The 13,473-nt window shown below is 29.8% G+C and overlaps 1 protein-coding gene across 1 annotated transcript in view; it reads right to left on the minus strand.

Annotated features, from left to right (window-relative positions):
• The window catches only part of orb (polyadenylation element binding protein orb), a 59,356-nt gene that overhangs the window by 2,663 nt on the left and 43,220 nt on the right, over positions 1 to 13,473 (minus strand). Inside the window, 10 exon segments of the mRNA XM_067262866.1 lie at positions 1,747 to 1,945; positions 2,015 to 2,148; positions 2,234 to 2,278; positions 2,281 to 2,322; positions 4,725 to 4,838; positions 5,532 to 5,739; positions 7,904 to 8,045; positions 9,913 to 10,150; positions 10,257 to 10,310; positions 10,392 to 10,542. Of these exon segments, the coding sequence (XP_067118967.1) occupies positions 1,747 to 1,945; positions 2,015 to 2,148; positions 2,234 to 2,278; positions 2,281 to 2,322; positions 4,725 to 4,838; positions 5,532 to 5,739; positions 7,904 to 8,045; positions 9,913 to 10,150; positions 10,257 to 10,310; positions 10,392 to 10,542 (1,327 nt within the window).

Here is a 13,473-nt window from a genome sequence, read left to right on the forward strand (position 1 = left end):
GTAAATTCCACTATTGTCATCATGTTTAAGGAAACTAAAGATTCCCATCTAAAAATTACACAGCAGCAAATTTAAGGAGGTTTGGTGATTAGTTACTTTTTAATGAATTAAGAGTTTAAATTAAAATGGTATTAGAATAGTAATTTCAACATATCTAAATAAGATTCTACAGAGCTATAAGAAGTATTTTAAAAAATAAACTCCACACCGTCAACTTAAAATAGTAATAACAGAAATTTAACACTAAAAAATCGGAATGGAAATATGTTCAATTTTATTAGTTTTTGCATACAAAAAAGATACTTAGATGTATGACTAAGCCCACACTGCCATACCAATAAGTACATTAGTATCAATTACATGATAGAAAAATTAATATATAATAATGCAAGTTAAGTTGAGTTTTTTTTAAGTTTAGAAATGTCTATCATCTAAATTTAGAACAAAGTGCTGCTTCAATATTAAAAAGGAAAATGAAAAAAAGGCAATAGAATTTTTGTAGTAGTTGGAGTCACAACTCAAGGAAAGTCAAACCATGTTAGTTCAAGGACATGATTTACTATAAATTCAGCATGTCCATTTTATGTACTATAAACTGCTGCATTTTATGTAAAGCTGAATTTTAAAGTCTTACAAGAGAAACATTCTGCTGAAAAACAAAAAAACTTAAAAATCATTAAACACTGAAGTTCAAATTATGATAAAATTTGCAAACTGCTATTATTCTCTGAATGTTCATCCGATGGAGATTATTTTTTTACAACTTAATAATCTCCATCGGATGAACATTCACAGATGAAAATTCTACAAGTATCGTCACAAGAGGGCAGCTTTCTTAAAATCTACAATTTACAGCACTTCTTTTGGTAGATAAAAGCAGTAACACCCCAACGAAGGTATGATGGATGCAAGCAAGATGTCTGTCACCAGTTCCTTTTTTAGAAATTTTAATTGGATATATTTTGTGTTTTTTAAAAAAAGGACTAACTTCTGGCGACAAGCAGCCTAAAAAGAAAGGTCAGTCCCCAAGAACGTGTATTGTCTGGAACACAAAAATAAATGGTCTCTTTTGGGCAAACTTTGTCTTCAATGTTATAAAATGCTATTATCCTGTTATCAAACAAAGCACCATCAATTTTGATTAAACTTCTCTGGAAGGAGAAAATTAAGGATGCTTTCTACCATTAATGATAATTCTAAGTGACTCCTTGCAAACTTGGCCGTTTTACTACACAAGATCTATTTATTCCACCAAGATACTATTATTGTGAAACTTAAGCATAACAATGTTTAACTTTCACTTTTTCTAAAAGCTTAGACTGCTTTTGCTTTCTATGCCTAAACTGTAAAAAAGGCTACTGAAATAATCAGCTTTAATATCTAATTAATTGTAGCTTTTTTAAATTTTAAAAAAATTTAGGTATCATCCAGGATTGGGACCAATTTGAATTCAAAATCCTGATAAAAAGGTTATGCTATTAAACTACTTTTTATATTAAAAATTTTGGAATGAAAGTCAAAAAATCATTTAAGATGAAGAAACTTTAATTTTACTGGAGTTAAATAGCAAATATAAAAAAGAAGTACAATAAAGCCATATTTATTAATACCACTACTACCGATTTTTAAAGTATAAGCTTAAAATAGTAAATTTTTACTATTTTAAGTTTACTAATATTATAAAAGTTACCTTATAAAAATTAGAAGCAATGAAAGTAGGAATTCACATCAATATTTTAAACTAACCTATAGGATATTTATATTTATCTGTATCTATTCCAGCATAGATGACTCCACCAAATAAGTCATTCATTATATGGGCAAGTCCTTCAGCATTTAGCATTCCATGCAAAGCACCAACAAATACTGTTTTACTGGGATCAAGACGTTGAGAAGGGCATTTAACATAATTACTATCACCAATTACCCAAGGAATAACTTGAACCTAAAAAAACAAAATTTTTATAAATTCAAAATTAAAAAATATTTTGTTTTGATTTAAATTAAAAATTACCTCTTTAGACCTCATCCTTCGAGACGAAATCTTAAAATACCAGTTGCCGCCACCATTGTTGTAGTCATGCGTGCATGCCTGTAGTAAAGATTTAACATGTTTCTCCGAATCAAATATTACATAAACATATCCAGCTGAAAATATTTAAAGTTGAATATAAAGTTCAAGACAGTTTTTTTTGGTTTAAATTGCTGCGAAAAGAAGAAGTCAAAACCAAACCTTTCGGTGGATAAGAATTATTTCTATTTTCTTTTCCGGGCCATTTATCTTGATAGGACCAAAGGAGGAAAACGCTTCCACTAATCCCGCTGACAAAAAGTTAGTAAGTTAGTATTTGAACAGAAACTACATATAAAAATATTAGAAAAATCACTAGTTTCATGTAATAAGAACAGAGCTGATTTGAGGTCTACTTAATACAAAATTACAGTTAAAAACTGCAGTAATTAAAAAAAAAAAATATGCATTTTCTATTCAACACACTTCCAAAACACTTAAAGTTCTGAAAAATTAACAAATTGCATATTTAGCTACATAAATTTTATAAATACGGAAAATTTTTCTGACATTTGGTCTTTCAACTTAATTTGCTTTGCATTCTAAAAAATTCTCTAGAAGCTGTTTTTACTTGAGTAAAACAGAAATGTTAAGATAAATAAAGTCATTTTGGACCAATATATTTGACTAAAATAAAAAATTTATTGAAGTGAAAAAAAAATTAAGAAAAATTAACTCAAAATATTAAAATATTTTAACTAAAATTTCTACAATTAAACTATTAGTTTTAAAATCAGTCATGATTTTTCACCAGTTTCAAGTACTTGATACTAACTCCATTTAATTTTTTCATATTGAAGCAGGACAAATTAAATTTATGATGATATTTTTCTATTATAATAGATTCAACTATTACATTGAATCTTAAAAGCTTCAATTTTCTTACAAATATTGATGTATTGAGCTAATCTAGGTATTATACTTAAAATTTATTGAGTTCAATACTTCAAATCTTTCTAATCCATTTGTCAAAGCATGCTTAAAGTTTCTATGACACTGCTACTAGTAGCAAAAGTCAATATAGATAAACAATAGAAAAATGTCAAAGAGAGCCAGATGACAAATTTGAACTTTCTACTAAAATGCTTAAATGCAGTTTAAAAGCATGTTGCATGAAAATGAAATTTAAAAAACTCAAAATTAAATTATCCAAGGATATAAATTGGCAAGAAACAACATAAATTACTGGCTGAGTCAGATTTATTCTTTAGAGATGAGGAGAAACAAGACTGACCAATGATTCAGGAAAAACAGTTCTTTGCTGTTCTGTAAGCATTAAAACCTTTTTCCAAACACCCAGATTTCACCCCAGCACAGAACAAGGGCAGGGTTATGAGGAATGGACCTTTACATATCCAGGGAACTTTCTGCCATAAATATAAATTTTGAATTGATTGCCAAATTTGATCTCAGGTCACCAAATAAGCCTGGATTTTGGTCCCAGGTTCATGCTTAACCACCTCATTTGACCAACAACAGTATACAGAATGTCAGATTTCAGCCAGATAATTTCAATACTATTCTCACAAATGAATGCATTTGTGAGAATAGTAATAATCACAAACACGAGACATTCAAAATATTTTACACTATCTGATAAATCCTAATATTTTTCACTTAACATTGGTTTTGCTTAAGAGAAACAGGTCCTTAACACTATTGTGCAGCAACATTTTTTGCTAACTGGCAGCTACATTTCAAGAATACAGCATGTAACAAGCTTATATAATTCTAACCTTAATGTTTAATGTTTAAATGCAAAAATATATGTGTTGGATTAACACAAATTTGCACCATAAGAAATGGGTTAACAATGGTGCAAATTTAACAAATTAAAAGCAGTAAAATAGAAAAATTGTATAGACCAATATTTTTTAAATTGAGAATTTTTAAACAGCAAATATTCACAAACACATACAAAATCTCACTAAATTGACAACTTAAATTATTAAAAAGGAAAGCAAGATATAAAATCACTAAGGAAAAAAAAATTGACAGTAAATGGTACAAATTGCAGAACAGAATAACCAAGATACTGCTATAGTTAGAAATAGTCACTTTTATAAACCACTTAACACTTTGGTTTATTCATCCAAAAACCCTTTCTATGTCGTTTGAATCCGATACTCATCCAAGTTCAAGAATTACTCGAAAGACAAGTCTCTTTATTTAAATGCATTTCCAATTGGAATTCTCACCAATCCACTTCAGTAAAGATATAATCTGCGACAGAATTAACACAAATATTTCTGGACTGTTCAAAATTACAGCAATTCTTGTCCTTTGAATCCAGTGCTCACCAGAGTTCAACTTTTTTTTTACAAATAAACCAAAAGACCTTTTAAATGTGCTTATAAAAAGGACTGATTATACCAGACACATTGCTAATTTTGGCTTCGTATTACAAATTGCTGTTTTACATTTCTAAAAAACCCGTATCACCAAGGAATTTGATCAAAATCAAAAAAAATTCATGAAAATTATGCTAGTGTTTAAGATTATATACATATAAAAATTTAGTTATTTAATTCCAATTTAAGTGGCTTTTGTTATCAGATAGTCAGCTATTATATTGCTTAGTCTAGTTACTTAAAGTGCCAAGTAAGTACTATGAATTTATGAATTTCAGCTACAACAATTAAAATTAGCTTACCTTCTGTGATGTCCCAAGGCACTCCTCCTAAAAATACTTTACAAGAGTATGTTGGTGATTTATGAATTCTTGGAGGGAGCTGACCACTCCAAGTGCAGTTTGCTTCACAAAATGCTATAAAAGAAGAAAAGGTTATTGTCAAAAACAAACTTCTTTGATCTCAAATAAGAAAGAAATCAAGAAATTACATTCTTACAAAATCAATGAAGGGCTCAATTTTCTTTAATTTAGAAAATTTAGTTAAAATGTCTGTCTCCAGAACATTTCTGGTGACACTTAAAATATTTTAATTTGTCATTTATACGGCACTAACTGCAAAGTCCAACTTCTATCTTGAGTTTCTATTTCACTTGCAAACAGTAGAATTCCAATCAACCAAAGATTCCATATTATTCAAGGTGAACTTGAGTACTGCTACTTTTACTCACAGTTCAAGTTTAAAACAATATGAATGATTTTATCTAGACATGTTAAAATGTAACCAACAATATACATTTATTCTTCAACTATTTTAGAATTAGCCGTATAATAGTGAATTTTTAATGTAAAATTTTTACACTAAGGTATAAAAAAGAAGCTCCATCATAACTTATTTTTAATCCACACAGATGTGACTGATCTGAGAATTGTTCCAGACTGAAAAATAACCTGTATTCTACTGTATATTATGAAAAGTCAAATTTTATTTCAGGAAGAATAAAATTTGTCAAGTGTGGCTAAAAATTGCTTCCATAGAAATGGGAAAAAAAATTAACAAAAAAAACTTCATAAAAAGAACTAAAGGCTAGCTTCGGTAAACATTCATACCTGCTGCATTTCGGTAAAGTCTTGCAGCCCTTTCAACTGCATCAAGATCTCCATAATTATTATTCAGGAATGAGTTAACAGACCATCGCCTATCAGAGAAGAGAGGTGGAGTGAACAATTGTAAGTCGACATCTGGACGAGAACCTGTAGTTGGAAGATTTAGTGTTGAAGTTAACGTACTGTTGCTGTTACCTAGGTTGAGGTTATTCTGCAAAGAAAATTCAGAAAAATTTTATTGCACATGAACCATTAGGTTTCACAAAATAAAAACTGAAAAATAAAGAAGTAGTTTAGTGAATGATTTTACATTAGGAGCAGAATTACACAAATTTGTGAAGAGGAGTTGGTTTTTGCACATTGAAAACCACGAAAATTGCATTTTCAAGATGTACTAAAACAAAAAAGGTAAGCCTTTGAAAGATCAATTCAGCAAATTAATGTCTGGCATAACTTTTAATAGCTGTTCACTATGTTATCAGTTTTGCATAGGCGCTTTTAAGTATTAAGACTTAACATAAGATACTAGCTACATGCTTAAATACCATTTTAAAGTCAAATTGAAAAAATATGCACTTTTGGAAACTGGCAAGTTTGAATTTAATTGCTTAGGTATATTCTTAATTTCTATTTAAAATCTTAAGAAACAGTAACAAACTTTATCATCAAAAGGATAAGTTATTTGACAATTAGAACATTATCTGATATGTAAAGTGCTTAAATGGAGAAAACTTAGACATTGCTTTAATTATAGGAAAGTGCCTGCATTTTTCTGTGTGTCATACATTTAATAAGTATAGAATTACTAGAAATTTCAGGTTAAGTTAAAATGTTGGATATAAAGACCTAGTTACTGCTTTCGCACAACTTAAGTTTGCCTTTGTATAAATTTAGCTACCAAACTTTAAAGCTATTCAGAAATTAAACCAGTTAAGCTGGAATAGCCACATTACTTATTGCATCAACCTGACATATGCACAAATAAAAATAGGTGTGTTGACTCATGCTGCTTATGCAGTTGGCCATTTTGTTAACTGTTGTCTAGCAAGTACGGAAACATGTTGAGGTGGGGGTATTAACTGTTTTTTGCAAGCTGAAGGACAGTGCAGTCAAGATTCACTGAAGGGAGAGTTACATATAACGAAAACTTCATGAGTGATGGTTGTGTCTGAATGGTGTCTGAAACTTCAGGAAGGACAGATGGTCTTCCTCCACCAGCTTCATGATGCACAACTGCAACAACTGTCTAATTTGAATGAGTAGACTGTGAACAGTCTTCACAAACTTTTCACTATCAGATCAGTCTTGCCAATTTTCTGAAAAATTTCGGATGACCTCAACTATGAGTTAAAGTTTTGTGAAAGGTGGATAAAGCCTCAAAATACAGTGAATAAAGGTCTGTATTGCCCTCTGCATAGTAGCATTTGCGAAAACTGCAACACTTTCAGGACAATCATCGCAGACAACAAAAATGTGATTTGGTTTGAACATGAGACAAAAGGAACAATTGAAGCAAAATGGATTGACACTAACTTTCTGAACCCACCCAAGAAATTCAAGCAATCGTTAGCTAGTTTTTTTTGGGACACTTGCTAGATAAGTGTTGCTGCCAGATTTTATGGAACCTGCATCACAGGTATACTGTGAAACTAAAAAATTGAAGAGCAATTCAGATCAAGAGGTGAAGCACATTGTCCTCATCAGGCATGGTTCTTGTCCATGGCAATGGATGTCCAAAAAGGCATTTCAATTATTTTGATGAGTTGTTTGATCATCCCACCTACAGCTCCAACCTTTGTACCAAGCAATTTGTGTCCAATGAGGAACTGAGGCAAAGCATTTATTGACAGCTGAATTCCCAGCCAGCAAACTTTTTTTGATTAGAGCATAAAGAAAATGCTAGGTCCTACCAGCATCATTTTCTGAATTCCTGGATACAGAATTCAAGCCTTTTGTGCCTGGAAGAATTAGTGTTGAAAAGTAGCTAAGATTATTTTATATACACAAAGTAAATACATGTGTTTATTCTTGGTTTTCCACTGTCTACTGAAGGTTAATTTTGAATTAGTCCCATACTTCAGCATCTATAAAAACTTTTTTTTTTTTTTTTTTTTTTAAAAAAGACATTTTGCAGCCTACAATTTAGAAAATTTTAGTTCCTAAAATCAGATATTCACTTAATGTTTTAAAAAGCATTTCAGTGTAAAAGCACTTGAAATTTTACACTGAAACAAACATCAACAAAAAGTCCTATAAGTTAAAAAAAATTGAAGTGAACAAATCAAGCAAGCAATTTTTAATATTAATTGTAGAAATTTTTATATTTTGTCTTACTAACATTATTACATGTGAAAAGTCTTATCAAAATTCATTACCATTAAGTCAGATAAAGCACTAATATCTGAAACACTGCTGATTCCACTTGTATCAGAATCAGTAGGAGAAGTACTACGACTTGTTCGGTAATCATCACATCCCATTAAAATGGCCTGCTCAATAGTGGGACTTCTTTGTTCGCTGTAAAACAAAAAGCAAAAAATTATAGATTAGGATTGAACAACGACAAGAAAAAGCATTAAACTACAGCACAAGATTTTAAAATTAAAAATGAAAATATTTCTTATTTTTGAATTCTAAGATAAGACTATGTATTTACTCAGATTTAAAAGAGTGGTGGCTAAATACTTTAGTCACCCTCAATGTACTTGAACTTGTTCAAAGTACTCTGATGCAATGCAAATGACTTCAGAAACTGTTCTGAACAAACAGAACAAAAGGCATTAAAATTGAATTTAAAGGCAAACAATTTGTGCTGCTGCCAACATTTATTTCAGCTCTTACACATCAGAAAATCTTCCCTTTGAGAATTTTATCTAAGAAAACAAAAACAGTCACATTGGATGAATAGGGAGGGCAGAGTAGTTTTTGGCCCAAAACAGCAAACATCCAGCATGGTACAAGCAAAAGCATTGTCGGTGGAAAGACCACTCATTTGCCATAACTCTGGACACTTCCGCAAATCTTGATGCAACCTTCTGAAAACTTCCAGAAAAAGACTGGTTTCTAGTTTGACGTGGTAGAACAAGTTACAAGTGCACAATCCCTCTCAAAAGAAAAAACAGATAGGAAAAGCACAAAGTATCCAAAAAGATCATTGTTTGAAAACAGCCTCAACAATGCCATCTGTTAAACTGATGCAGATGAATTTATTAAAAAAAACACTAGTTTGGGAAGCTTTTACTAGAAGGAGCCTGCCATCCAAAAGAGTCTGGTTTTTTTAGGTCCCCTTGACCTTAAGACGACTCATCTTTATCAAAATTAAGCAAATACAAAACAAGTCATTTGTCAGGCAATCAGAATTTTTGGAATACACTTATTATATCCAATCGCCATATTTAGATGCAAACAAACTTGATAATCTTGTTTCAATTTTGTACATATTTTCTAGAATAAATTGATTACTGGAGTCAAATTTATATTTTATGCCTCCAATCTAAGTTTAGCTCAGTTAAACTGGGGACCAACACAAAACATAAATTGTTAAGTGAAACTGTTGCTTAAATATTTGAAATGCAACAGTTACTGTGTTTTGACTATAATGTAAACTGGGCATAGACAATCTGGCCTCAGACTTCTATAGCCCAATACTAAAATAATCAAAAAGGATTTTATGTAAATACTTAAGGATATCACTTTATTGAAGCTACATAAGCTTCAATGAATTAATAGTCTCAGGTGAAAAAAACCAAATCCAAAATTCAGCGATTGGACCTAAACCTATTTTTAATATAGAACAGTTTATAAATAGATAATAAACTTAGCAGAAATAACTTGATAATTTTGTAAAAACCTGAAGACGTATCTTGGAACTTCTATAAATTCACAGTAAAGACAGAGTGAAAACATTTAGTAGAATCTTTTCTGCAAATGAATGAGTCAAATCTAAAATGCACAAGCACCATTTTGACTAATTTAGCAAAGTGAAAAGTAAAGTCAAATAATTACTTTGTAAATATTTGCTTTTTCTTAACATTATAGCTGGAGATTCAAAACTAATCTTAAAGCCAGATGATGGTAGGTTTCCTCTGCTCAGAAGGCAGAGTCCAAAAATGCACTTCCCCCCAGCTTTCAGTGCATCTGCTTAACTATAAGCACAGCTATTAAGCTATTATAAATTGTTTTTAAAACCATACATAATCTGATCAAACATTAACAGCTAAAAATAGAGCATTTAAAGTAAAAAAAATTAGAGTAAGAATTGCTACTTTCAAGACTAAGATGCAACATATAAAAAGATACTGATCAGTTATAATGTGTGATTTTTCTAAGATTTAAGTAGAGATTATATTCATTTAAGATTGTAATTAATCTAAGTGTTACAAACCATTGATAAGAGGAAGCTTTAATTGCTCTGAGACCAGTGGAATTTGTTCCAATGCTTTGTTGTAACATCTTGCTTAATGGGTTATCAGAAAATTGAATGTTGCCATAATCATAGCTTCTTAAATTTGAATTGTTTGTGTTGTAGTTTGAAGACATTATGTTGGATAATCCACTTTGCATAGAATTTGACATCACATTAGACATTCCATAAGATGGATGTAAATTGGAACTTTGAAAAACTGAAATAAGAATCCAGTATTAAGAAACCCACTTATAAAATATTTTGCATGTTTTTAATAATCCATTATATAGTGAATAATTAAAATCAAGAACTACAGCACTTACCCGAATGAGTGTTTCCATTCAAGCCTAACAAGTCTGCCACTGAATACTGAGAGCCTGGAAGAGAAAAAAAAGCATCCATTAAATATGCCACTAAATAAAGAATTTAGCAAAATAAGAGGGGGGGAAAATAGTTACTTTGGGTAGTTTTCCCATATTGTTCTGGTATATTTGACAAGTCAAGTGTGTTCTCCAACATTGCATTTATCCGCTGGAAAATATCCCTATTCGAGTCACTGTTTTGATTGTGAACTTTTCCGTCCAAATCCAATGAATTTTGAAAAGATAACTAAAAAGAAAAAATAAAGTATTTTAGTATAATGTAAGAATAAAAATTTAAAAATTTCTAGCCAGAAGATACTTATTTCTGTAAACAAGAAACACCTGCTAATGAGTATATTAGTTTCAAGTTGAAATATTAGAATTAGTCTATACCATTTTATCTAGTTGTGGTTTAAAGTATAGCACAGTTGTAATTTAGTTGTTAAATCTATATTTTAATCATTGTATTACAGGGTAAAAAAAAATACTTCCTATATTAAAGCATTTGTCTGGGAACAATTTTTTTTAAATCTCAATTAGGACCAAAAAAAATGCACACACATTTTAATAATCCTATTATAAGTTTAACGTTGGCATTATCCTCCCTCAAAGTTAAATCTGTATTGCAAGTACATAAGTATTAAAAAAAAGGATAAAATTTTAAAATGCTTTAAAAGCTAAGTTTTCTAAAACTTTTCTAAAGTTAACCTTAATATGATTTGAAACAAATTTCATGCTTAACAGAATTTCAAAAATTTAGTCAGATTACTGCAAAAAAAAATTTTAATCAAAATTACGTCCTTAGAATGAATCATCAAAAAAGATACTAATAGAATAACAAATTGCTTTAAGATGATTTTCAGAATCATCATCCATAAACAAAGAATTACCTTAAAATATGGACACACTGACTCGTTTAGTATTTAAAAAGTAGGTAAACAATATGCAAGTCAGTTCACAATACAGAAAATTACTTAAAAAAAACAAAAAATTTCCTGATTTTTTTTTAAGAAGAACTGTTTTTAACATTAAATTTAAACTGTTCAAGTTAAAAAACACTTAGGTTTTATCTTAATTTGAAATTAGTTCCTATAGTACAAATTTCTATCAACTTACGAGAAGGATCAACTTAAGAGACTAAAATTTGTGACAGTTTAATTTGGAACCACATTAAATATGCATTAACTGATAAAAATTTAAAGATTTGGGGAGATATTTACCAATTCGTTAAAAAACACGAAGAAAAAAAAATTGCAAAAATATTTTTTGTTCTGTAAAATAATTTCCAATGTATTTGATAAATATATCACAAATCAAAAATTATTGCTCAATGCTTAGAGCGCTGGTATACATTTGGCTTTAACTGTTATTATCTGTAATGCATTGTGGCTGTTTCAGCCTTAATTGGGGCTGAATGGCATTGGTCAGAGATGGGATTAGTTATAAAACAGAAAAAGAGAAGCTTCAGTACAGTATTTAGCTTTGTTTTATGGAAAGTGTAAATTAATAAAATTTAAGTATTTAGAAACAATCTAGTGTAAAGTCTTAGTTTCATATGACTTATTATTTACTTAGTGCAATCTTACGATTGCATGTTAGATTTGTTTATTCCACTTTTTTATATAAAAAGTTAAACTTTAATGCCATTTTTAACAAACATTTGTATAACCTACACTGTAAGTGAACAAGTTCATTCAGTTTTAATATACAAGTAAATTGCATTAGACAATGTTACTTAACCATTCTTTATTGTGTAATCAAAGTTAAGTTTGAATTTAACTAATTCAAGTTGAATATTTAGACCATTCTAGGATCAAATCAGTACAAGTTTATTACACACAAGAAAAGACAGACTTTATTGCTTGTAAGGTCAAGGTCCACTGATATGCAGCATAAATTTTTACGAATTGAAAAGTAAACTAACTTATTCAAAAAAAAAAAAAGTAAGAACGAGCCAATTTAGGTCTTTTTTACATGGTTTTTATTGCAATTAGTACTACTATATAATAAGCTGTCTTGGATTAAACTTCAGTTGTGTCTACAAAATTTCAAATTCCAGACAATGTTAATTTGAAAAGTGGAAAAAAATATGGATTCATGAAGTTAGTTCCTATACCAAATCAACTATTAAAAAAAAAAACATTTTCATTTGAAATAGGTGTTTTTAAGTTAATAGAGAGCAAAAGAAAGCCCAACTAAAGTTTTGGTTTCTATATTTGAAAGGAAAACTGAACATTAAAAAAAAATTTCAAAAACCTTGTTTAATTGATTGGTTGGAAGCACAAAAACCTAGGCAGGCCAAAGAGTGCCAGGTTTAGCCAGTTTTGTTGCCAGGTCTTTAAGGTCTTAATATGCATGTTCTAGAATCCTGTATATAAAAGTTTATTGCCTTACGATACGCCGTTGTAGGTCGAATTTGTCTGTTATCACCTAGTATAGTTTAATTGTAGAAAAATTTAGCACTTGCTTAAATTAATTGTATACAAAACAAAACGATCATATTTGAATTAAGATTATCTACGTATGACTCAGTACTAACAGAATTAAGATTTGTAATTAAAAATAACTGCTTTAGTGCTTTGCAATCAAATCCTTAACTGAATCTACTGAAACACTTGCCATTTTATTTATTTCTTTTAACCAGTATGACTAAGATTTCAATAAATGAATTTTGCTAAAAAAAATGAGAGAATAAACAGCAAGATAGTTATGTCCTGAAGATTCCAAGTAAAATATTCTTTGATAAGTTTAGTCCTATTTGATTCTTTGGGATCAAAAACTATTGCAAATTAAACTCTAGATGAGTACTGTGGGATGTGAACAATTCCATGGAAAGAATTTAAATTTTTCTTCTTAAAAATGAATGCTGCTAAAAACCTGATTTTTCTTTGCTAGCAACACAAGCATAAATTGTTACACACATGAGGAATGTTTCGTTTCGTGATTTTAGCTTTCTTCAGGTTATTATACCCCACAGCATCCAGTGTTTAAATTACAGCAAGTTTGTATTAACCTTTTTAAAACATTGGATTTGTGTTGATAACCATGAAAACAAATCTTAGAAATTCAAATCTAAGAAAAAAAAATCTTTCAAAGCAATTTATAACCTGTTACTAACTATTTAGTTTATTGGATTGATGCTATTTAAGTGAAAATGGCTAGTCCCATTTTGCAAGCA

Source organism: Centruroides vittatus, unplaced genomic scaffold, assembly GCF_030686945.1.
Source record: "Centruroides vittatus isolate TY-2023 unplaced genomic scaffold, ASM3068694v2 contig_1620, whole genome shotgun sequence".
NCBI classification, from domain to species: Eukaryota; Metazoa; Arthropoda; class Arachnida; order Scorpiones; family Buthidae; genus Centruroides; species Centruroides vittatus.